The sequence below is a fragment of the Podarcis raffonei genome, chromosome 10, assembly GCF_027172205.1.
Source record: "Podarcis raffonei isolate rPodRaf1 chromosome 10, rPodRaf1.pri, whole genome shotgun sequence".
In the NCBI taxonomy this organism is placed as follows: domain Eukaryota; kingdom Metazoa; phylum Chordata; class Lepidosauria; order Squamata; family Lacertidae; genus Podarcis; species Podarcis raffonei.
The window spans coordinates 15266188-15291088 of NC_070611.1; the positions used below are offsets into that span (position 1 = coordinate 15266188).

At 48.2% G+C, this 24901-nt stretch overlaps 1 protein-coding gene across 1 annotated transcript; it reads right to left on the reverse strand.

The window, feature by feature from the left end:
- Nucleotides 1–1338: 1338 nt before the first annotated feature.
- PIM3 (Pim-3 proto-oncogene, serine/threonine kinase) lies at nucleotides 1339–7780 on the reverse strand. Its single transcript, XM_053405730.1, has 6 exons — nucleotides 6750–7780; nucleotides 6018–6127; nucleotides 5798–5848; nucleotides 4956–5319; nucleotides 3470–3646; nucleotides 1339–3142 (listed from the first exon to the last, which is right to left on the reverse strand). Exons 1-6 carry the CDS (start codon nucleotides 6832–6834, stop codon nucleotides 2958–2960), a joined length of 972 nt encoding a protein of 323 aa, XP_053261705.1. The 5' UTR covers nucleotides 6835–7780; the 3' UTR covers nucleotides 1339–2957.
- Nucleotides 7781–24901: the final 17121 nt, after the last annotated feature.

Consider the following 24901-nt stretch of genomic DNA (forward strand, 5'->3'; position numbering starts at 1 on the left):
CAATACTTTGGCCACCTCATGAGAAGAGAAGACTCCCTGGAGAAGACCCTGATGTTGGGAAAGATGGAGGGCACAAGGAGAAGGGGATGACAGAGGACAGGATGGATAGTGTTCTCGAAGCTACCAGCATGAGTTTAACCAAACTGCGGGAGGCAGTGGAAGACAGAAGTGCCTGGCGTGCTCTGGTCCATGGGGTCACGAAGAGTCGGACACGACTAAACGACTAAACAACAAGGCTGGTAAAGAAACTAGATTAAGAAACTGACAAGAAAAATTATCTGAAACCATAAACTTGTTAATGCTTCTAAAATAAACTTGTTTGTTTGGTTTAATGTTAACAACTGTCTGGACTCTGTGTGTACCCGAGAGAAACGGGTTGGTGGCGGCGGGGAAGCAATCACAGTGGTGGCACAGGGATCAATAGACCATCAAACGTCCGGGGACCCTGTGTGATCCTCACAGGCCAGTGTCCAGGAACTCTTCCTCTGTGCATTTTTGAGGGCATCCCCCCAAAAAAGCATCTGCGTTTGCAAAAAGTACTAACAGACCCATTCTCTCGCTGTTTGTGTGGGAAGTTTTTAAGTTCCCTGCTTTTCCTTTGTGGGAGCGAGGTGGGGCAAATACCACCAGCTGTCTTGACTCTGTGTAAAGCTAGATTCTCTGTAGGATCAAGCGTGGGAACAACTTATGGGATTTAACCAAGTGGCCATGGTTAGGACCATGGGCTACCAAGCTGCCCCAATGGGCTTCCCACTAGGGAGAAGTATGGCAACCTGTTGCGTTGGAGAAGTATTTATGCGCAGCCCAGTGAGTGTGTATTGATTTCAGGTGACATCACACTTGTGAAGGCAAAGCCACACGAGGATCTCATGCCGTTGCTTGAAATCATGCGAGGATAGAGCAATCTGGCCTGCAGTGCTGGCGGCAGCCATTGTGAAACAGTAACATCAGGCCAAGCTATTTGCTTGCGGCCATTTGTGAGGTGGCTTGTAGCCCGGTTCCCATCATCCTCTAGGAGATGTGGCAAACTTTTCTGGCCCTCCAGATGTTGTTAAACTACAGCTCCCAACACCCCAGGCTCTTGGCCCTGTTTGCTAAGGCTGATGGGAGTTGTAGTTCAGCAGGGACTGTAGATAGCTCAGTTGGTAGAGCATGAGACTCAATCTCAGGGACATTGGGCAAGATTCCTAGGTAATCCTTGTGGTCCCTTCTAATTCTGCTATTCTATTATTCTAGGATATGGAGGGGCAAAGGTTCCCTTGCAGTCTCTTTACAAGTATTGTACCGAGAACCACCGGTATCTGGACAGTTGAGTTCAAAAAGAAGAAGCCACACGGGTTATCTACAAAAAAGTTTAATTGAAATACCTGTATAAAAAAATATGATCTCCATACATTTCACACTGTTAAACAGAAGAGAGAGAGAGAAAATTCATATCCAAGTTGCATAAATGCAACCAGATCACAGAACACACGGCTATTAAAATAAATTAAGGTTTATGACTCTGCCACGCTTCCTTCCAGAGCCAATGCACAAAGACTGTATAATGTCAATAATTTAAAACCCTTCCAAACAGCATTACTTTACAGTTCTGGTATGTAAATAATACCAGACAAAAAGGCATACTGACTAACTTTTAAAGTCACTCTAGTTCCCTTAAATTAGACTTTGTACAATTTTCCATCTTCCAACCCGAAATGAAAAAAAACAAAAAACCCAAAAACCAGGTATGGTCAGACTTTTTAATTCTTCTTCTTCTTCTTGAAACAAAAAACAAACAAACAAAAAATGGAGAAAGAGACAAGAGAGGAATGCAAAAAACTAGTTGTGGACCAACCACTCCGTTCACAGGAGCGAGAGAGATAAAAAGCACAGTGTTGGAATAATTCTACACAAATAAATTAGCTAAAATAAATATAGTCACAGATTGAGACTGTGAGAGGTCTTCTAAACTCCAGACAATAAATAAAACCGTATAATACATGGGGAGGAGGGAGGAGGAACAAAAATTTACAGAAACACATTATACAGGTATGGAAAAAAAAAACACACACAAAGTCCTTGAATATTGCATTGATTGTGCATTTAACATGCCCATACATACATTTTTTTTTTTTTAAGACTTGCAGGTTGGGGGGAGTTGAGAAGGGGCCTTTTTGTGTGTGTTTGTGTGCCCAGTGGAAGAGATGATGAAATGAAGTTTTGAGTGAGTGTTCCTGATAAAACAGCTGAGAACATGTGCAGCCTATTGGAAACAGAGCGGGGAGCAGCAGAGGTCGTCTTGGAGGGGGGGCCGGGGGAATGGGGAAAAGCGTGGGGCACGGGGGTGGGGGGGACCGGGGACCGGGAAGGAGTGAAATGTCTGTGTTCAAGTATTCCATCGCCAGAGGACGGGACTACTTCATTCAATCACTGAACATGTTTTCCCAGGGCATCATAGAAGTTGCTCTCCGCAAGCACCTTTTGCAGCGGGGCTCAAGGGAACAGGATCCTATCATGCGCGGGGTCCTCTTTGGACATACACAGCTCAAAAAAGAAAGTCCCACTGAAGCAGCTTTCAAAAAGGCACTCAAAAAAGCAAATAAAATCTAGTCCAGGCTCTATGAGAGCAAAAAGGTTTTCACCATGTTATTTTTAAAGAGGTCACTGCTTTTGCCTTAAGGAAAAAAAAAACAAAAAGAGGGCAGTCTTTGACTAAGTACTGGCCCCACAAACTCCCAAACAACAGCGTTTCCAAAGGAAATTTCTCGTTCCAAAGCAGAAACCGGCAAAAAGGGGGGGAAATAAAAAAATCAAGTCCCTCCGACAAAGATTCAGACTACAGGATAATGAATGCAATATTTTTCCCCTAGCCCCTCCTACATATGGCAGCAGCAGTAGCAGCACTCTGGTCTCCGCCCCTCCCACCCCGCCCCTCTTGTGGCTCCGCCCCTCCCGCCGCAAGGTCCTCGGCAATTTCACAGGCTCTCGTTGCTCGAACTTGTGCTGGAAACATCCGTGTCAATGGTCCGTAGCCGGATGTCGCAATCCTCTGACTTGGCGACGTCCGACTTGTGCATCCAGGGGTGGTCAAAGATCTGGTCGAGGGTCGGCCGGTCCGAAGGCCTCAGCGAAAGGCACCATTTGATCAGCTGTTGACATTCTGAAATGCAAAAAAGGAAGGCGAATGAGGAGGAGAAAGGGGTTAAGGTCCCATGCGGTTGTTTTCAGATTACAAAAAGGCCAAGAATTCGCAATGGCTTATGGGAGAGGGCCCCCCCTCCATGCCTTTTAGGGGCCCCATGATAACAGATCAAAACAATATTGATTTAATCTTGGTTGACAACGTGATCAATGGTCAACGTCTGTTTTGGCCAGTGATAAAATTGGCTAGTTAAAACGGTTTGCCGGTAAAATTAAAAACGTATTGCGAGATAATTTTGTGATTTTGACTGCCGGGGGGCGCGCGTTCCTCCGACACCTCACTTACCAGGCGAAATTCTTCTCCTGAAGTATAGCCTCCCCCTCAAGATTTCTTCGTCTTGCTCGAAGGGGATGTCGCCGCAGACCATATCGTATAGGAGGACGCCCAAAGACCACACAGTGGCGGATCTCCCATGGTACCGGTGGTACCGGATCCATTCCGGAGGGCTGTATACTCGTGTCCCTGCGAGAAAAGACGGCGAGATTTGTTTTACGTTGGCTGAACTGTCCGTCGAGATCGTGCAACAACCTGGGCGCATGTGCGTATATTTTTAAAAAACGAGCCCTGTTTTTGTTTTTAAAAATCCACACCACACACGCCACACGTAGGCTGGAAAATTCTAGAGCTTATATCATGCCTAGTATTAGGTCACATTTTAATCTGGCCCCCGAGGTGGTTCTATTCCCTCACAGCGGATAGCGCAGATCTCCATCAGCTGACTGTTTACTAACATAAAGCTCGCTTTCCCAGAGCACGTGGCGTCTGCAGCACCACACCAAAAATAGACACAAAGGACAAAGGGAGAGAAGAGAAAGGGGAGGGAAGGGAAACAGAGAGAAAAAAAGGTGAAACTCGGGTCTCGCTTGCTATATATAGCTAATTGGCTTTGATCGGTTCCGAAAGCCCGTTCAAACCGGCCACTTTCCTTGTGAAAATAAATCAATGAGGATAATTCATTTTTTTAAGGAGCAGAGAAATCTGCCTCTCTGCGTAAGAGGTTGCTAGCAACTGCCCTCCCTCTGCACTGAGCTGTTACTTGGATACCAAATAAAAAAAACCCCTCAATTCGTGATGATGAAGGTCACATGGCCAGGAGGCTCCGGTTTCACAACAAACAGATGCTAAATGCTGCAGCTGACTAGAGAGAGAGGTGGGCAGGGAAGCAGCCCCCATTGATATCTCTCTCCCTTTCGCCCCAGGGAGGAGGGGGAAAAACAAACCCCCTTTCCCCACCCATAAGGGAAAAACAGCAACAGTAAGTTTGAGAAGCCAAGTCTCCTTTTAACTTGAAAGAAGGGAGGGAGAACTCCCTCTCTCCTCCTCAATCTGCAATGCAGGGTTTTTCTAAAGCATCGTCTGGGAAAGAGAAATGGAGAAGGGTGGGTGGGTTTGGAAAGGGGGGGGGGGATATAAACCCAAGAGGGTCACAGATGGAAAGGTTGGCAGAGGCAACGCCTGAGTCAACCGTAAACACGCCGCCCTCTAGGAAAATGCCTTTTTTATCCTTCCGAAGGCAGGAGAGGGAAAAATATAATTATATATAAAGTGCTGCGTCACAGCCTGGAATCGCTTCTCTTCCTACGCAACTCGCCGCCCCCCCCCCCCCACAAGCCGCCTCTGGTGCGAAGGATTTAATTGCCAGATCTGTTACTGGCTGCTACAGCAGAAATATCTCGTTGGTGGTAGGTGGCAAAAATGTGACTAAGAGAGAGGAGGGAGAGAGAGAGAGGAATGAGAGATTGAGAGGTTCTGGGTGGGAGGGGGAGCCTACCATCGAAATCCGTGTAGACGGTGTCTTTGAGGAGGGCTCCGGAGCCGAAATCGATCAGCTTTAAATCCCCTGTCCTCAGATCCACCAAGAGGTTCTCATCCTTGATGTCTCTGTGGACCACGCCGCAGCTGTAGCAATGGCGAACAGCCTCCAGGACCTGTCGGAAGAAGCCCCTGGCCGTCTCCTCGTCCAGGGCTCCCTTCTCGGTGATGAAGTCAAAGAGGTCCTTCACCAATTCGGGCCGCTCCATGATGATCAAATAGCCGTCGGGCCTCTCGTACCAGTCCAGTAGCTTGATGACCCCGCGGAACCCGGACCCAACTTTCTTGAGGAGAACGATCTCTAAGGGTACCATAACTCCACCCTGAAAGCAGCGGCAGGAGGAGGGAAGAGGGAGACAGGGGGAAAAAAGGAAGACATGATGAAGCTTTCGGAATATCAAGAAGGGGAGGCGGGGAAGGAAGGGAAACCCCCCCTTTCTTGGCCATCTGAAAAAACCAATCGCGGGGCTTCCTGCAAATGGAAACTCCAGCAGAGCAGGGAGGCTGGAGCGAAGGGGAAGCCCAAAGACTGCTCTCTCTCTTGCCGCAGTCAAAAGGGGAGGGCGGGCGGGAGGAGGAGAAACCCCGCCAAATCTCCCCCCTCCCTGGAAAAAAACGTAAACAATAACAGAGGCCGGAGAGGAGGAGATGGTGGCGGTGGCGGCAGCCTGGAGGGCGGGGAAAGGGGACCCCCACAAAACAATAGCTAGCCCTCCATGATAAATGCAGTTGGGGGGCGGGGGGGGGGAGAAGCAGAGCAAGGGATAGCACAAGGTTTTGTTTGCGATTCGGGATACTTACAATCGTGCCCCATTCAGTCACCCTCTCCCTCACGACGTGTTTGACGGCAACCTGGGGGCGAGGAGAAAAAGAGGGGGTTAGGGGGGCGGTCAGGTGGCACGGGGACACCGCCTCGCTCTGGGGGGGCCGTGGCTGGGATTTCCAGCCACGCACGGTGGGAGGGGGGGCTGCGGGGGTGGAAGCAGCAACAAAAGCCTCGTGGTCAGGAGTCTCGTCTTACCGGCAAGCCATCGGAGATGCGGTTCCCGGCATAGACGGTGCCAAATCCCCCGCTGCCCAAGACGGAACCCACTTGATAGATCTTATCGAACGGCTCCTTCTCCACTTTCACTAAGAGGCGGGAAGGAAACAAGAAGGGGGGTTAGAAAGGGGGCGACGTCTGGATGTATCGCCGAGGGCACCTTAGGGAGAAGGGGAGCGTCTCACTCCAGGGAGAAAACACACACAACACACCGAAACCGTCCTGGTAACAAGAGCCACCCATGAAAAGGTCGCAAGTGGAAATCACCCAAAACACAAACTCCAGCAGGGAGGAAAGCCAGTTGCAAACAAGCCCGTTTGACGTGGGGAAGGGGTTTTCACGTGTCCTTAGCCTCTGCCATCCTCAGGAGGAATTCTCCCCAAACGCCACCGCTCCCAGCCATGTTGATAGGTAAGGATGCCCCCAACCCAATCCCCCGACGTGGGGTGGGGTGAAATAAAAACCACATAAAACCCAAGCGCGAGAACTGGGTTATCCGGAATCGGGTGTGTTTCTATACCCGCAAAATAGCAGAAAATCTAGCCCCACTGCCGAGATCCTGGTCAGAAAAGCTGCCGCAGCCCCAGCGACGCAGAAGGCTTACAGAGCACATACATCTCTCTCTCTCTTCCCGCGCAGGGAAAAAATAAAAATAAAACCGACCCCCCCCCCCCGAAAAAAAAGGAGAAGCAAATGTCACGGGTTGTTTACCTGGTTGAAGGATCTTGACGGGCAAGTGGTCCATGCTGGTTGGGTTGCAGAGGTGAGCGAGGGATCCGAACTTGGAGAGTAACATCTTCCCAAAAAAAGGGGGGAACGACTGGAAGGGTGGGGTGGGGGCAGGAAAAAAAGGGGGAACCACCACCGCGATGCGGAGATCCGACGCCCCCCGCTCCCCTCGAGGTTGTCAAAAGTCAATGGGCAGAAAACGGAGAAGGGGAGGGAAAAAGGGGGGAGGACGATGAACTACACCCCCTTCCCCCCAAAAAAACAGCTGATGAGCGCAGTTGAGAAAGGCCAGCGACGGAGGCTCTCCCAAGACGGAGATCGCGACTTGTAAGCAGCTGTCGAGGGTGGCGGGAGGGATCTTGCAGATCTCTTTTTTTCCCCCTTCTCTGATGGAAGAAAAAAAAACCCTCTCCAAAAATTTATTGGTTCCCGGAGACGAGCAGAGAATCCCAGACGAAAACAGAGGAAGAGAAAAGAAACAAAAAAACCCTATATATGTATATATTTATTATAAATATAGAAGGAAAAACAATGATCTCTGTTGCTTGGTCCAGCAGCCACGAATTGTTGTTGGTTTTTGGGGGGTGAGGGGAAAAAAGGATCCCACGCGAGACGAAAATCCACTCGGCTGGAGCCCGCGCGGCTCCGAAGTCAATCCAGCGCCGCAAGGGAGGCGCGCAGCCCAGAAGCAGCAGCAGCAGCAGCGACTCAGCCTCTTCCCAGCAGCGCTCGTCTGTTCTGAACCCTTCGCTCCGCGGCGCCGCCTCTTCTTAACTCTCGATATTTCGCTGCGCATCCGCACATTACGGTAATATCCCTCCGCGGGGGAACTGGCTGGCGGTAGGGACGCGCGGTGTCCTCCCCCGCCCCCACCCTCTAACCCCAGATCTCCGCCGCTAGGAGTAGATCCGAGAGGTGGGGCGGGGGGTTGCGGCTGACTTCTCTCCCTCTTTTTTCCTCGGCGAGCTGCGGCCGCTGCGGCTTTCGGGGCGGCCGCCGCCCCCGGTGCTCCCCGGGACTATTTGCTGATAGTAAGAGAGACGCGGAAAGTTACACCGTCTGAAAAATTCTCATCACCGGAGGCGGGGCGAGGGCGAGAAAAAGGGAAGGTTCTCATCTCATCTGCATGCGCTGGAGCGCGGCGCCCAATGAGAAGGGTGGCTTTTCTCGCCGCAGCCAGTGGAGGGGAGCGGGATTTGCATATGCATGAGCGGGAAGAGGGCGGCTTACGAGCGCAAGGGCGGGAATTCCTCGGCGCGCCTTTTCTCGGGCGGCGATGGGGAAGGTCATTCTCCGCGGGTTAGAGACGCTGCGTCTGCAGCGGGGCGGGGCGGGGCGGGGGGCAGGCGGGCATGTGGGGGGCGACAGCCAGCCGCCATCATCACCAGGCTGGGATAACGCGCAGTGGGCTGGGTCCTTTGCATTATTATTATTATTACTATTGTTACTATTATTATTATTATTATTAGTGCTGCTTTGTGCATTGCAATTTGCAACCCCAACTTCCACCCCTCCTCCCCCCAAAAAGCAACCCGCGCCATTTAGCAGCTCCCTTCCACGGATCGCGAGCCTTGCTGCCGCAGCACTTGACTCCTGCCAGGCTACAGTCGCACCTTAGAGAGAGATGCATTGCACTTGGAGCGCGCATCTCCCCGCCTAGGAAACTTGCAGCCAGGCGCATCGTGGTGCGATGCCCAAAGCGCCAGGAATGTTATTGCCCGCGCACATGCGCGCGCTGTTTTGCAACCCGTAAGCAATGTTGTGATTTAAGGCTGCGAGGCGGGGGGAGAGAAGTCTGCATCGTGGGGCGGGCGTGCTTTTTCTCCAGGGCGGTGCATCTCTCAGTTTGCCCCCGTTCTATTCAGAGGACCCCCCCATGTGCGAAGATTTGCAACATGTGCCAATATGGAGCTGCCTGTCTGATGTTGCACACACCAGCTCCCCAGGAAAAGAAAAAAAAGATTCTACCTTGAGAGCTTAAAAAAAAGGGCGCTTGTGCATTGATAGCTGCACTGCTCTCATTGCCAACACCATATTAAATTCTGCAGATTATATCTGCGCTTGCATTTTTAGACGGGGGGGGGGAGCGCCTGGCACGTTCCCTCCCCGAGCAGATTTGGGACCGAAATATACCAACTGTTTCAAAAGCACGGTTATTTTGCCTGGCAGCGCACGCCGCTGAAACTGTACCCGGAGCCACCCACCCACAAAGAGTCTCAGAGATAGCCAGCAACATGCACGCGCCGCAGCGTCTCACGTTTGAATTCTTGCTTGTCCTTAATAGGCGTCTCATTGACGTCTGGGGCAGAGCCCGTGCACTTTCCTTCCTCTTCCACAGGGGGCGCCAAGGCTACGAGGAAAGGCTCGCCCGCCTCCCGACGGGCCAAAGGAAAGCCACATGGCTGCGTATTATATATCTTGAGCTGCCAAGGCTCACGCGTTTGGAAAAGCAGTTTACACATTCCGGTTTAATTTCTAAAGCACTGGGGACAAAAGTCGGGGGGAAACCCTCCAGTTTTTATGCAGAATGCTTTTGCAGCCTGCTTCTCCAAGATATTTGGAGAGTTGGACTGGCAGAACCCAGTAGTTCCCTTGCAAAGAAGAGGAGGTGGTCTTAAGGGATGGTTATTTTGTTATATTAAGTACAGTGGTACCTCCTGTTAAGTACTTACAGTGGTACCTCGGGTTACATACGCTTCAGGTTAAGAATTTTGCTTCAGGATGAGAACAGAAATTGTGCTCCGGCAGCAGCAGGAGGCCCCATTAGCTATAGTGGTGCTTCAGGTTAAGAACAGTTTCAGGTTAAGAACGGACCTCCGGAACGAATTAAGTACTTAACCCGAGGTACCACTGTAATTCGTTCCGGAGGTCCGTTCTTAACCTGAAACTGTTCTTAACCTGAAGCACCACTTTAGCTAATGGGGTCTCCTGCTGCCGCCGCGCTGCTGGAGCACGATTTCTGTTCTTATCCTGAAGCAAAGTTCTTAACCTGAAGCACTATTTCTGGGTTAGCGGAGTCTGTAACCTGAAGCGTATGTAACCCGAGGTACAACTGTATAGAATGTGGGGATCTTCTGAAGTAAGGACCTTAAGTAAGAAGCTGGTTTTGCAGGTACATTGCAGTTTATTGGATAGTAGCAGCTAAGCTACATTGCACCTAGGTTTTTGATGGGAGATTGAAAAACTGAAACAAAAGCCCTAAGCAGAGCCTTCTTTTCCATAGGGCTTAGTGGTGCATTGCGCCAGGGCACGGCCTCTAAGGGGTGCCCCAGCGAGTGGGGGAGCTGCGCGGCTCTGCCGGTGGCCTCCCCTTTCCTTCCACGCCTGCCAACTGCGCCCCACCATCTAATATGGCTGGCGGGCACGCAACTTTCCTCCCAAACCTCTATGGGGATCGCTCTCCTGCAGCAGCATGGGGGAGAGTTGCACCCCCCCCATGGCTGGCAGTTTGCAGCTTCTCCCCCCCCCCACACTATCCGTGGAAATTTGGGGGCGCTGGGCGGATATTTGCACCCCGACGCCGCATCTGCTAAAGACGGCCCTGAGTAGCAGCTAAGTATTGCACCTAGGTTTTTGATGGGAGATTTAAAAAACAAAACAAAAGCCCTAAGAAATAATTGTATGTCAAACCACTTTGTCATGGTGCGATGCCCAAGCGCCAGGAATGTATTGCCCGCGCACATGCGCGCGCTGTTTAGCAACCCATAAGCAGTGTTATGATTTAAGGCTCAAGAGGTTGGCGGGGGGAGAGAGAGAAGTCTGCATTGCGGGGGGCGGGCTTTTTCTCCAGGGCGGCGCATCTCTCCTTTCAGAACTATTCAGAACTATCCACAGACAGCTTTCTGGGTCACGTGGCCAGCATGACTATACCGCTTCTGGTGCAACGGAACACCATGATGGAAACCAGAGCGCACAGAAACGGCATTTACCTTCCCGCTGCAGCAGTACCTATTTATCTACTTGCACTGGTGTGCTTTTGAATGCTAGGTTGACAGGAGCTGGGACTGAGCAACGGGAGCTCACCCCATCGCGGGGATTTGAGCAGCTGACCTTCTGATCGGCAAGCCCAAGAGGCTCAGTGGTTTAGACCACAGCGCCACCTGTGTCCCTTTTCATTCTCTATGTCCCCAAACAAGAGACAACTGGTGGAATTAGTATATTTTTGTGTGCCGTATGGCTCCATATGGGTTAAGGTTATTCTTCCCAATGATTTCCCAAACTTGCTGATAGCATTAGCTAGCAGCATTTTATATAATGCTGATAGCATTGTATCAAATTTAAACCAGCCAAATCAAAAAGCAGATGGGGAGTCCTCGGCTGCAGCCATGGCAGATCAGCCACCCCAAAGGCCCGGGTGAAGAGGCACGACTTCAGCTGATGCAAAAAGCATGCACCGATTGTGCCATCTGTCATAAGCAAGCTTGCATGAAGCCATGTGCTCAGTTAGCTCCAGGCAAGCAAACAGAAAAGTTATTGTAAACTGAGTGAAAAAAAACAAAATAGTTTCCCTCCCCCATACCTTCCAGGTTGCTAGATGTGCCTTTATATTGTTGTTCATGCGCAGTGGGGTAGTAAAAGTGCTTTTATGGGCTAGTGTGTTTTTAAAAGGCGTTATTTGCAATGCTGGATATCACAACAACAGGGACATTCCGTGGTGCATCCTATGCCCTTTTTATAATGTGTTGGGTGTGTGTGTGTGCTTATTGGCTTGTTTTTGTTTTGATTGCGTATTTCGTGTTTGCATGTTGCGATTTTATCCTGCGAACCTCCTGAGACCTGTGGGTATCGGGTGGTATAATAATAATAATAATGGCAAAGTTAAAGAAACAGAAATATGGATTGGTTGAGAGCCAAATGGGTATGAAGCTAATCTCATCATTAGAAAAAGTGACTGTATTTTTAATAATAATAATTAATATGCAGCATTAGGAATTAGACTGCAGCATGCAGAGGGAAATACGGGGTTAAATCTCTCCTCTATGTTCTCTGAAGAATACCATCACCATCGTAGCTTGTTGGATCAGATCAGTGGCAAATCTAGGCCAGCATCCTTTTCTGACAATGGCCAACTAAGTGCAGGATGTGATCACGAAAGCACTCTCCCCATCTGCGGTTCACAGCAACTGGTTTTTAGAAGCAAACTGCCTCTGGACAGCAGATATTGTGCATAGCCATCAGGGTTTGTTGCAGCTGGTAGAATTTTCCTCCCCATGAATCTGTCTCCTCCTCCAGGTCATCCCTGCCTCTCAAAACATTGCTGCTGGCATTTCCTTTCTAAAAGTGCAGGTAAAGGTAAAGGGACCCTTGACCATTAGGTCCAGTCGTGGACAACTCTGGGGTTGCGGCGCTCATCTCGCTTTATTGGCTGAGGGAGCCAGCGTACAGCTTCCGGGTCATGTGGCCAGCATGACTAAGCGGCTTCTGGCGAACCAGAGCAGTGCATGGAAACGCCGTTTACCTTCCCGCCAGAGCGGTACCTATTTATCTATTTGCACTTTGACGTGCTTTCGAACTGCTAGGTTGGCAGGAGCAGGGACCGAGCAACGGGAGCTCACCCTGTCGCGGGGATTTGAACCACCGACCTTCTGATAGGCAAGTTCTAGGCTCTGTGGTTTAACCCACAGCGCTACTTAAAAGTGCAGACAATGTTTCAAACGATACGTTTAGGGTGGCGTCCGATTTGCCAAGGATCCCGAGGAGAGAAAGACAAGACTCTGTGCCATCTCGAGAAAGAACGAGCGGAGCTAGGGCACATTCGCGCACACATAGGTTTTAACGTAGGAATCTGAGCCAAGTGGAGAAAAGTGCGACGGAATCATCTCGGACTGTGACCCAGGGTTGCTGCGACCGAAAGACAATGTACTTGTTCCTTGCTAGTAGCCAAGCACAAATGATTAACCAGCGAAACCGGGAACGGACTTTGCCAGTGGTGCAGAGGCAAATGCCATAGTCAACCCTCATGACTTAATACTAATTTCGCTCTTGATAACGAACCGTATCAGAATTGGGCACACAGTACACCTTGATAATGTGGTCTTTGATAACAGGCACCATCAAATTCCCTAAAGAATATAACTAAGGGTTTGGGATCCCTATAGTAGGAATCTGTTTTCATTAGTGGATGCCCAGCCCTCCGATCGAATTAGCACACGCTGAAAAAACACATAGTCAAAGACTGTACTCAGTGCTGTTTTTCTAGGGAAAGAGGGGCCGGAACTTACCATGAACACCTCCCTTGTACTCTTACAATGATGCCCACCTGAGAGGTGCGGGAACAGTTCCGGCGAGTTCCAGCTGAAAAAAATGCCATACCAAATCGCATCATTGTGCAGTTGGAAAAACCAATGTTCGTCCTACTTGGAACAGACCCGTTAAGGTCAATGGACCTGTGTCTGTTTAGATCTGTGACTTTACCCTGAACAGTACTCGCATTGGATAGTGTGGACGCAACTGGCGTTGTGGTCTAAACTACCGAGCCTCTTGGGCTTGCTGAATGGAAGGTCGGTGGTTCGAATCTGAGCAATGGGGTGAGCTCCCTTTGCTCTGTCCCAGCTGCTGCCAACCTAGCAGTTTGAAAGCACGCCAGTGCAAGTAGATAAACAGGTACCACTGCGGTGGGGAGGTAAACAGCGTTTCCATGCTCTCTGACTTCTGTCACGGTGTCCTGTTGCGCCAAAAGTTGTTTAGTCATGCTGGCCACATGAGCCGGAAAGCTGTCTGTGGACAAACACTGGCTCCCTTGGCCTGAAAGAGAGATGAGTGCTGCAACCCCACAGTCACCTTTGACTGGACTTAACCATCCAGGGGTCCTTTACCTTACTTTCACATTGAATAGTGAAAGTATATAACACCCATTTTCCCCGTCTACAGAATGCTCAGTGCATAGCACAACACTAGGGTTGCCTTATTTTAAAAAGTGAGAATCCGGATGCAAACGTTGTGGGCCTATTTTTTTGCAAAATCTCCAAAAGAAATGTTGACGTTTTTCAGGTATTTTTAATGGAAATTTGGCCCCCGCCCCCAAGGGTTGCCATACGCCTGGTTTTCCCCGGACTCTTTTACCAGTTTTCAGAAATTCTGCCTAGATGCTATTTCCGACGGATGAATCCCGGGCCGCCCTGCACAACACTGCTCTCTTCACAAAGAGAGAAAGTGATGCCTATTAGGACTAATCTTCTGTAAATGGAAGGTTGATATTGATGGAAGGTGAGTAGAGACGAAATCTTCAGGAAGGGATTTTTTAAAAGTTTGAGACCTTCTGTTCTGCATGCAACCCCGGAGGCCTGATCTAGTTTTACAAACCTTATTGTAGATTGCTTTTAAAGGAAAGCGTGTGAAACAGTAATGTTCTGCTTGATGATCTGATTGCAGGTCACCTGAGTGTGTTTCAACCTTATGCCACCTTTCCTTTAGATGGCATGGCCGGTTGTTGCTTAATGTTTTATCCATAGATAACTAAGGTATGCTGCCTTTGCACACAAGCAGCGCATGACATCTACTTACATAACTTTCCGTGGTGGTTTTATTTACTGCTCATGACATGGCTTGCAGCTTCATTTTATAATATCTGTGCTTGTTTCACAACCATGGTTGAAACTGCCTTCTTTATACTGCATTCCTCGTGGCATTGATATCTAGAGAAGAAGCTGGGCACATGGCTGGATAAGCATTCAGGAAGCTGTAGCATGTGCCACAGCCTTTATTTTTCTAAATAAGCTTTATGTAAAACTTGCCCCAAACTAGTCAGTCCCTCAGACCACATGCTAGGGCTACAACCCCATGCACACTTAGTTGAGATTAAGGCTGCAGTTCGATACCCACTTCCCTGGGAGTAAACAGCTATCACAGTGATTCAGAGGCACAGAACTTGCTACTGGATGCTTGATTCCATCTGCAATCCTCTACCTGGGAGTAAGCCCTATTGAATTCAATGGGGTTTCCTTCTGAATAGGACTGCAGCTTTGAGAGGAGTAAAACAAAGAAAAGAATGCAGCGTCTTTTCAAATGATGGAGATAAGCATCAGGTAATGGGACAAAATACCTCCCCCGAAAGAGGATTTGTTTATTTGTTTGTTTGTTTGTTTCTTACCTGCCCTTCGCCCTAAGGTCCCAAGGCAGGTTACAACGTTATAAACACAACATTAAAAAACAGTTTTAAACAAGTTAACCATTCTAAAAATGAGATTTATTTGTTTTCTTTATTTTCTTTAAAAATGTTTATTTCCCAAAGTTTATACACACACACACACACACACTAGCTATGAAATATAGGCATTTGTAAGCAAGCAATCAAGGGACGCAGGTGGCGCTGCGGGTTAAATCACAGAGCCTAGGGCTGGCTGATCAAAAGATTGGTGGTTTGAATCCCCGTGATGGGGTGAGCTCCCGTTGCTCGGTCCCTGCTCCTGCCAACCTAGCAGTTCAAAAGCACATCAAAGTGCACGTAGATAAATAGGTACCGCTCCGGCGGGAAAGTAAACAGCGTTTCCGTGCGCTGCTCTGGTTCGCCAGAAGCGGCTTAGTCATGCCACATGACCTGGAAGCTGTACGCCGGCTCCCTTGGCCAATAAAGCGAGATGAGCGCCCCAACCGCAGAGTTGGACACAACTGGTCAGGGGTCCCTTTACCTTTAAGCAAGCAATCAGAAGACGACAGACACGAGAAAACAAGATTTTGCGGTGGAGGGAGGGAGGAGTGTTGCAGGAGGTACCTAGGAGAGGAATGGATGACATACCTGCAGATGACTTAAGGATACAAGGCAAACAGACAAAGGAAGGCATTAGAAATACATAATGGCATGAAATATAAATAGAATGGTAGCATCAAGGGGATTCTGGGGCCAGGGTTAAGCGGTGGATGAAATGTAGGGGAACAATGCCTAACTCTGAAGGATAAACAGATCACTTGAGGTGGATGGAATGACAGCTCTTGGGCAAATGGTGCGGTTTCTGCGCTGCAAAATCCAGTTGGTTTTACACCAGTTTGGCTGCCGTGGTTTCTCTTAAAGATTGGACATTGGCGAGGCGGCTGAGAAGAAGAAGAAGAAGAAGAAGAAGAAGAAGAAGAAGAAGAAGAAGAAGAAGAAGAAGAAAAGTTTGGATTTGATGTCCCGCTTTATCACTATCTGAAGGAGTCTCAAAGTGGCTAACATTCTCCTTTCCCTTCCTCCCCCACAACAAACACTCTGTGAGGTGAATGGGGCTGAGAGACCAGAGAAGTGTGACTAGCCCAAGGTCACCCAGCAGCTGGAGGAGCGGAGACGCAAACCCGGTTCCCCAGATTACGAGTCCACTGCTCTTAACCACTACACCTCACTGGCTCATCAGCTAGAGTGTCTTCGTCCCCGTTCACACTTCCCTGGGCAGAAGGAATGGCTATCCAACCAAATACACAGTGAGGATTTAGCTGTGGCTGCAGCACTGTGGGGCAGGAGAAGATTGGCCAAGGGAACCAGCATCTCACTGTCTGTGGCCTCGCTGGGCTGTTCCAGAGATCTTCCCTGAGGGAGAGACCCGAGAGATACCACTCTTGGAAGAGACATATCCTGTGACACTGGGTGTTAACCAAAAGGTTGGTGGATCGAGCCCACGCAGCAACAGGATTCCCACACTGCAGGGCGTTGGACCAAATGACCCTCAGGCGGCCTTCCACCTCTACGATTCCACAATTCTATATAGCATCTGAATCAGGGCATCAGAACCTAGCAGATCTCGGACAGTGAACTAGCCTTCAGCAGGCTTGTTGCCAGAGAGATGACACCCAAGGGAGTGGCCCCATCAGGAATCCTGTGGTTAAGGGCACTACCCAATTTAATTTTGATTTTTTACTAGCAGGAGGACGGATGTTAGGGTGCACGTGTTTCTTAACACCGGCTGAAAAACCAGTGCAGTCAAATTGTAGGAGAGGAGGAAGTCGCCAGATGCCTTCAGAGTGAGAGCATGGACCTGGCGGAAGACTGGAATGGCCTTCCCTGGATGCGAGACAGGATGTTTTCTTGTGTGGCAGCAACTGGGTCATGCATTTTTAAGAAAACCACTGGTTCTCATGTTGGTCAGATACCTTCTGGGATAATTAGCTGCAGATTTTATCAGAATGTGTTAGTGTTCTGTCACTGTGTGTATAGTTTTTACAGTGGGGTGTATTGTTTTACTGTTTAGATCAGAGTTGAGGCTCCTCAGGCTTGGGAGCCCAAGGTGAATTTTCTGTTGCGCCACCAGGACTCTCCCCAGACCCTGCACCCGCAAGCAATATGCTCCTCAGAAGAAGGTAAAGGACCCCTGGACGGTTAAGTCCAGTCAAAGGTGACTATGGGGTGTGGCGCTCATCTCACTACAGGCTGAGGGAGCCAGTGTTTGTCCACAGACAGCTTTCTGGGTCATGTGGCCAGCATGACTAAACTGATTCTGGTGCATTGGAACACCGTGACGGAAGTCAGAGCGCATGGAAACGCCATTTACCTTCCCTGTTTATTTACTTGCACTGATGTGCTTTCGAGCTGCTAGGTTGGCAAATGCTGGGACAGAACCACCAACCTTCTGATCGGCAAGCCCAAGAAGCTCAGTGGTTTAGACCACAGTGCCACCTGCTTCCTCAGAAGACAAGGAGTTGCAGCCCTTGGGTTTAGAAAGGTTTCCCACTCCTGTTATAGAATGTAGCCTATTGCACAAAGGTGAGAGTCACATCCATTGCTCTTTCCACTTTTGTGTCTGGTGCTACCCATCATTGATACGTGACTTCTGGAAGGCTGCTCATGAGAGAATGTGGGCTTCAAGTTGCAAAGGCCATCCCATGATGTGTTTGGTGGGAAATGTTTGCGGAGGGAGGAACACCCCCATTTCAGTGATCATCGGTAGGGAGGCACAAGGCCTTGGGGAGGAGATAAGCATTGTGGAAGGTGAGGGCAAGACTCTTACCCCTTGTTCTACACTAGGCTTCCTCAGCCTCGGCCCTCCAGATGTTTTTGGCCTACAACTCCCATGATCCCTAGCTAGCAGGATCAGTGGTCATGGATGATGGGAATTGTAGTCTCAAAACATCTGGAGGGCTGAAGTTGAGGAAGCCTGTTCTACACTGTCATCCTTCTTGGTTGCTCATCTGCTGTGTCCACCGGTCCATAGGAGCTGCTGTTCACTGCTAGACTGGTAAGTCATAAGACCCCACTCATCCATACTCTGATCGTGAATGGGAGTGCAGATATTGTGTGTATTTTGGAGACTTGGGGGGGAGCAAGCTTGGGAGGAGTTGATCTGGCCAAGGTGAGCCTGCCCAGATTCTCTGAGCATCATCATCACAGGCTGCAGAGATTGGGGTGGTTCACAAGAATTACCGACGAAAGAAGAATGGAGGATGAAATTGAGGGATTATGCAGAATTAGATAAACTAACAGGAAGGATTTGAAACCTGCGCGATCAGAGATTCTTAGAGGACTGGAGTAAATATATGAACTATTTGAAAAGTAATTGTGATGAACAGATCACACTAGTAGGACTGCAAGAAGTTTTGTAAGGTGGGTTATTTGAAACATTACAAGAAAGACTATGAAAATAATTATTAGTTAAGGACAATTAAACGCAATATAGAAATAAAGAAATGCAGAATAAGCGATGAAGAACGGAAAATCATCAGAGGTGTTGACGGAAGTGTAAAACATTGTATAAGATGAGAAGATATGTTGTATGACTGTTGGAACTGATATGTTAAAAAATCAATAAAAATGTATTTATTTTTTTAAAAAAAAGAGAGATTGGGGTGGTTCACAGGACTTCCAGCTCCACCTCTAGGAAACATTTAGAGTTGACTGCGAGGGACTGCACCTGTCAAGGAGACAGTAAAATTGGTTTGGTGCTGCCCTGCCAATTCTCTGAGCACATGGTGCCAGGCATGATGTTCAAGGAATACAGATGTGATTTTAGTATCCGTGATGATGTTCCTTAGAATCATAGAATCATAGAATCATAGAATCATAGAGTTGGAAGAGACCACAAGGGCCATCGAGTCCAACCCCCTGCCAAGCAGGAAACACCATCAGAGCACTCCTGCTCTGTTATGCCTTCGTGTACAGTATCCAGTGTTTTTTCTTCTTCTGGGGGGGGGGGTACGCATACCACGGTGTTTCCTGAGTCCTAGATGGAAGCTAGCGTTTAATATGTGAAGTAGGAGTTGGAATCTAGCACGGTGATTGGTCAGTATTTATTTATTTATTTTCCCCGATTCGAACTATTAAATGGTGATTGTCTGGAGTCAAAGTGAGAGTACCTCTAAACTTTTTTTTTTAAAAAAGAAAAAAAGCACTGTCAGTATCATATTGCCATTGGTTTGGCACAACAAGGCAGACCCTAGATTTGATATTTGCTTCAGATGGTGGGAAAAAACGGTGTGGAAATAAGGTGGATGGGTATCACCCAGTTGCCATGGTCAGGTCACTTCCTGGTGAAATCTGGACTCCCCCTCTGCCATTCGTTTGGTCCTGTCCTCCACACCAGGTGACTAATGGAATCCAAAGGATTCCTGAGTACTCTTGGTCCCTCCCCCCCCCAATGCATAGAGCAGATGATGCTCTCCTCTCACCAAGCAGTGGCAAGACATGTCAAGCTCTTGTCCTGTTCACCCCTGAATGCCCTCTCCAGCCTGTTTTGCACCTCGGCATACCATGGGACTAACTGTGATGAAACAGATTTGAAGGCGACGCTGGTGGCAATGTGGTCTAAACCACTGAGCCCAGGGCTTGCCGACCAGAAGGTCAGCGGTTCGAATCACCGCGACGGGGTGAGCTCCCGTTATTCGGTCCCTGCTCCTGCCAACCTAGCAGTCCGAAAGCACGTCAAAGTGCAAGTAGATAAATAGGTACCACTCCGGTGGGAAGGTAAACGGAGTTTCTGTGCGCTGCTCTGGTTCGCCAGAAGCGGCTTAGACATGTTGGCCACATGACCCGGAAGCTGTCTGCGGACAAACGCCGGCTCCCTTGGCTTATAGAGCAAGATGAGCGCCGCAACCCCAGAGTCGTTTGTGACTGGACCTAACGGTCAGGGGTATCTTTACCTTTACCTAGAGTGCAATTGGCGAAAGATGCACGGCAAAACCACCCAAACCTGAGTGAGAGCCCATAATCGTGTCTACTCCATGGCAGTGAGGTCAGTTTTCTGACTCCATCACATCCTCAAGTCGTCATCTGGGGGTGCTCCTGGCTCCATCAGACATTCAAGACTCTGGTGGTTAGAGGTGCCTTTTATGACCTTCCTCTGGTAAGATACCTATGGCTCTTTTGGGACCTTAAAAGTAAAGGTACCCCTGCCCGTACGGGCCAGTCTTGACAGACTCTAGGGTTGTGCGCCCATCTCACTCAAGAGGCCGGGGGCCAGCGCTGTCCGGAGACACTTCCGGGTCACGTGGCCAGCGTGACATCGCTGCTCTGGCGAGCCAGAGCCGCACACGGAAACGCCGTTTACCTTCCCGCTAGTAATAATAATAATAATAATAAATTTTATTTATATCCCGCCCTCCCCAGCTGAAGCTGGGCTCAGGGCGGCTAACAACAATAAAATAGCGGTCCCTATTTATCTACTTGCACCCGGGGGTGCTTTCAAACTGCTAGGTTGGCAGGCGCTAGGATCGAGCAACGGGAGCGCACCCTGCCGCGGGGATTCGAACCGCCGACCTTTCGATCGGCAAGCCCTAGGCGCTGAGGCTTTTACCCACAGCGCCACCCGCGTCCCATGGATAACCTAACTGCTCTTTGGGGGGACTGAGGGCCTCTAACAGATACCATCTCATTAGAAGATCTGTCCCTGCAATGTAGGAACAGGGTCTTTGGTGTGGTAGCACCCGACCCCTCCTGGATCTCCCCCCCCCCCGTTACAAATCAGACAGGTGCCATCTCTATTATCTTTTTGGCATTGAAGACCTTGCTCTTTCAGCAAGATTCTTATCCCAGTCTGTATATGATTGGACCTGAAATAAGTTCTAATGGCTGCTGTTTTCATTGTGACATTGTGATGATTTATAAATGAAATAGATAAATAACAGCCATTATTCCCACCAGGTTTGGAAGACCTCACGTGCATCCGGAAAAACAGGGATATCGGCTGCATTCCAGAAATCCCTTTTTAGGGCGTGGGTAGATTTTGTTGACATGCCTGATGCTCCACTGCGATAGCTCATTCATGCTCGCCACTTAATGAATTAAAATATCTGTGTGTGGCAGAGAGTCCAAAAATGTGTGCGTATAGGCGAAACTTGAATGTTGTCCCTTGGATCAGATAAGAGTGACAGGAGGGCGTTTTCTCCTAGGCATCCCTTTGCTGTGGCTTTTCGCTTAACTATTGTTCAAATAAAAATGTGTGGCCCCACCCTTTTCCTTACCTTACTCAGCAAGGGCATAAGATTCTCCCAAATCGTTTCTTACAAGGGCGGACATGTAAGTTCGGTATCAGGTTTTTGTCTCCCTAATGCTTTTATAAACAGCACTTTGTGGAGAAGCATTAAGGAGTACCGATGCCAGAGGTTGCCAAAATGTTACTCACAGGGCTGAATTTTCCCTTGGGATCTTTACCCCCACCGTTTCCCTCTTTGGAAACTAGATTTTTGACATTTCTTTATTCCTGCAAATGCTCAATCCCTTTAAGACTTCATCAGCCCGCAGCACTGAAATAATACCAACAAAGAGGTTTCAACAATATACAATATTAGTACAGTGGTACCTTGGGACTCGGGTGGCACTGTGGTCTAAACCACAGAGTCTAGGGCTTGCCGATCAGAAGGTTGGCAGTTCAAATCCTCGCAACGGGGTGAGCTCCCATTGCTTGGTCCCTGCTGCTCCCACCTAGCAGTTCGAAAGCACATCAGTGTGCAAGTAGATAAATAGGTACCACTCCGGCGGGAAGGTAAACAGCGTTTCCATGCACTGCTCTGGTTCGCCAGAAGTGGCTTAGTCATGCTGGCCACATGACCCGGAAGCTGTATGCCGGCTCCCTCGGCCAATAAAGCGAGATGAGCGCCGCAACCCCAGAGTCGGCCACGACTGGACCTAATGGTCAGGGGTCCCTTTACCTTTACCTTTACCACTGTAAAAGCACACATTCTACTCATGTAAAAACACGCTGATTCTCGGACTGTCCGTGGGCTGGACTGAGGAGGCCTTGGGTTGCCTACCCCGGATCTAGAGCGTGAATATGCTGTAAATCTCTCTTACCGTATGTGCATAATAAAACATTTTGACAAATGCAAGGACAACATTTTTGTGATTGGCTGAAGAGAGCTTTTAATCCAAAGTGGAATAATTGCCAGAGAGAGAGAAATAATCAGAGATCCTCTAATTTTTAAAGAGTGTAGTGACACTGAGCAAAAAAAAAAAAATAGAATTTGTTTATTTCTTCTAAATAGACACCAATGGCTTTAGCGGGAATCAGGGACTGTTTGTGCAGCTTGCCTGCTTCGTTCACCTTTTTATGCTGAAGATTACAAGATGCTCCAAGGACTTTTCAACCGACTGCTCTTTCTAGTGGAGCCCAACGCCCTATGATCCCTGGAGGTGGCACAACTCCCGAACAACAAACATGAAAAGGAAAGCAGGTACACTGGATTTTTGGCAATGGGTTTATCAGCAAGGTCAGGGAGGAGCCCTCTTCTTGATGACTCACAATAAATAATTAGGGCTGGGCAAGCCTTGTGTTCTTTGAGGTTTCTTTTGTGAAACTTATAAAACGTTTATTTTCGCTTTCGCAGGCTTTGCAAAACTCAGAAGGGTTTGCTCCTCCTCCCCCCCCCCCAATTATATTTTCAAGCTGTTTGGGTTTTCTGTGTTTCATTTTTAAGGTAGAGAGAAATCTCTGCTCACATCAAAATAATATCCCATTCCTAAGCGCACCAGCGTTGAAATCAAAGGGAATTACAGTGGTACCTCAGGTTACATACGCTTCAGGTTATGTGTTTTCGGTTTGCGCACCGCGCCAAACCCAGAAGTACCGGAACAGAATACTTCTGGGTTTTGGTGCCTGCACATGCTCAGAAGCACTAAATCGTGCTTTGTGCATGTGCAGAAGAACTGAATCGTGATCCGCACATGCACAAATGCGGCACTGTGGGTTGCGAATGCTGTGGGTTATGAACGTGCCTCCCGCACGGATCACGTTCACAGCCCGAGGTTCCACTGTACCCTACATTTCTGTGTATAAGACTAGGGTTTTTTTTTACTTTAAAATAAGGTTAAAAATCTGGGGGCATCTTATACACGGATAGTGCATATGCCCATTTTCTAAATTTGGGGTCCCCAAAAGTCTTATACATGGGGGCATCTTATACACGGAAAAAATAAGGTACTTCCCAATTTACACTTAAGCAGGAGTGTGGATTTTTTGTTTCAGCTCTAAAAGTCCAACATTCTGATCCAATGTTGCAATGTTTCCTTCAGACCCTCCAAGTGACCCTATTTTCAAGGGGAAAGTCCTGGATTTACAGAACCCATCCCAGTTTCTGATTTGCTCCCAGAATGTCTCCTTTTTCCTTAGGACGTCCCTATTTCCATCGGAGAAATGTTGGAAGGTATGGAGTTGTCCCACCCACCTGAGCCAAGGAGATAAGTAACTATACAACCTTTAGAAGACACTGAAGGCAGCCCTGTATAGGGAAGTTTTAAAATGTTTAATGTTTAATGTTTTTATATATGTTGGAAGCCACCCAGAGTGGCTGGGGCAACCCGATCAGATGGGTGGGATATAAATAATAAAATCATTATTATTACAATTATTGTTGTTGTTGTTGACAGCATAATCAGGAAGCAGTAGGGGCACACAGGATTTATTTATTTTTAAAATTTATGTTTTTCAGATTTATACATTTCACTAATTTTACAATCATTTTAACATTTCCAAACTTGACTTCCTTCCCCCTCTTTCTGTGGTTCCTTAAATTTATTTTTAATATCTTCTGCATATCCAAGTTAACTTAATTTGCTCATTTATTCAGCTACTTTAAATATATACTCTTATAAAACTCCAGGTTATTACAACAATCCTGCCAATGTTTTCACCTCTTTACAATATATCTGTAAATATTCAATAAACCATTTCCATTCTTTTATAAAAAAAAAAAAATGTTGTCTTCATTTCTTATTCTTCTGGGTAGTTTCTCCATTTCTGCATATTCCATAATTTTTTATATCCATTCTTCCTTTGCTGGGACTTCTGCTTCTTTCCATTTTTGGGAAAGTAACATTCTTGCCGCTGTAGTACCATAGCATAGGTGAAGCTTTTTCCATAATTGTATTTCCATATTAGAAAAGGCTTAACCCGTTGAACTTCTGTCTGCCATGCAGATGATAAAGGCACAAGAAGTGTGCAGTCACCCAGTGCCAACCCTAAAGCCCAGTCTAGGCTGCAATTCTCCGCCCTCATATTTGGGAAGAAGCACCATTAAAACGAAAGAAACTTCTGAGCAATTTGTTCAGATTGTAAGTTTTTGGTGCTTGTTGTTAGCTCCTGTATAGCAGGAGACATGGTTAAACCCTTTTGCAAACTCTTCATATTTTGCATTTCCCTTTGGGGTGGGTGAGAGAAATTCTTGAACAAATGCTTAGGCCGGATCTAGACCATGGGTAGGCAAACTAAGGCCCAGGGGCCGGATCCGGCCCAATCACCTTCTCAGTCCAGCCCGCAGACGGTCTGGGAATCAGCGTGTTTTTACATGAGTAGAATGTGTCCTTTTATTTAAAATGCATCTCTGAGTTATTTGTGGGGCATAGGAATTTGTTCTTTTTTCTTTCTTTCTAAAATATAGTCCTGCCCCCCACAATATCTGAGGGACAGTGGACCAGCCCCCTGCTGAAAAAGTTTGCTGACCCCTGAGCTAGACACATCAAAAAAGCGATTCCGTTAAATGCGTTGTAAACTTCATGCAGGAAAATCCCATTGGCGAAAAGACGGGACTCCACAGCGCCATCTGGTTTTGCGGTGTTATAACGCAAAGCGCTTTCTCTTTACGAATGTAGCTGGGTCCTTTTTGGGTACAGCGGTACCTCGGTTCTTGAACGTAACCCGTTCTAGAAGACCGTTCGGGTTCCGAAACGTTCGAAATCCGAGGCGCAAAGGGCGGCCTGCGAATTTAATAGAGAAAATTGAGAAAAATAACATATACACTCAGCG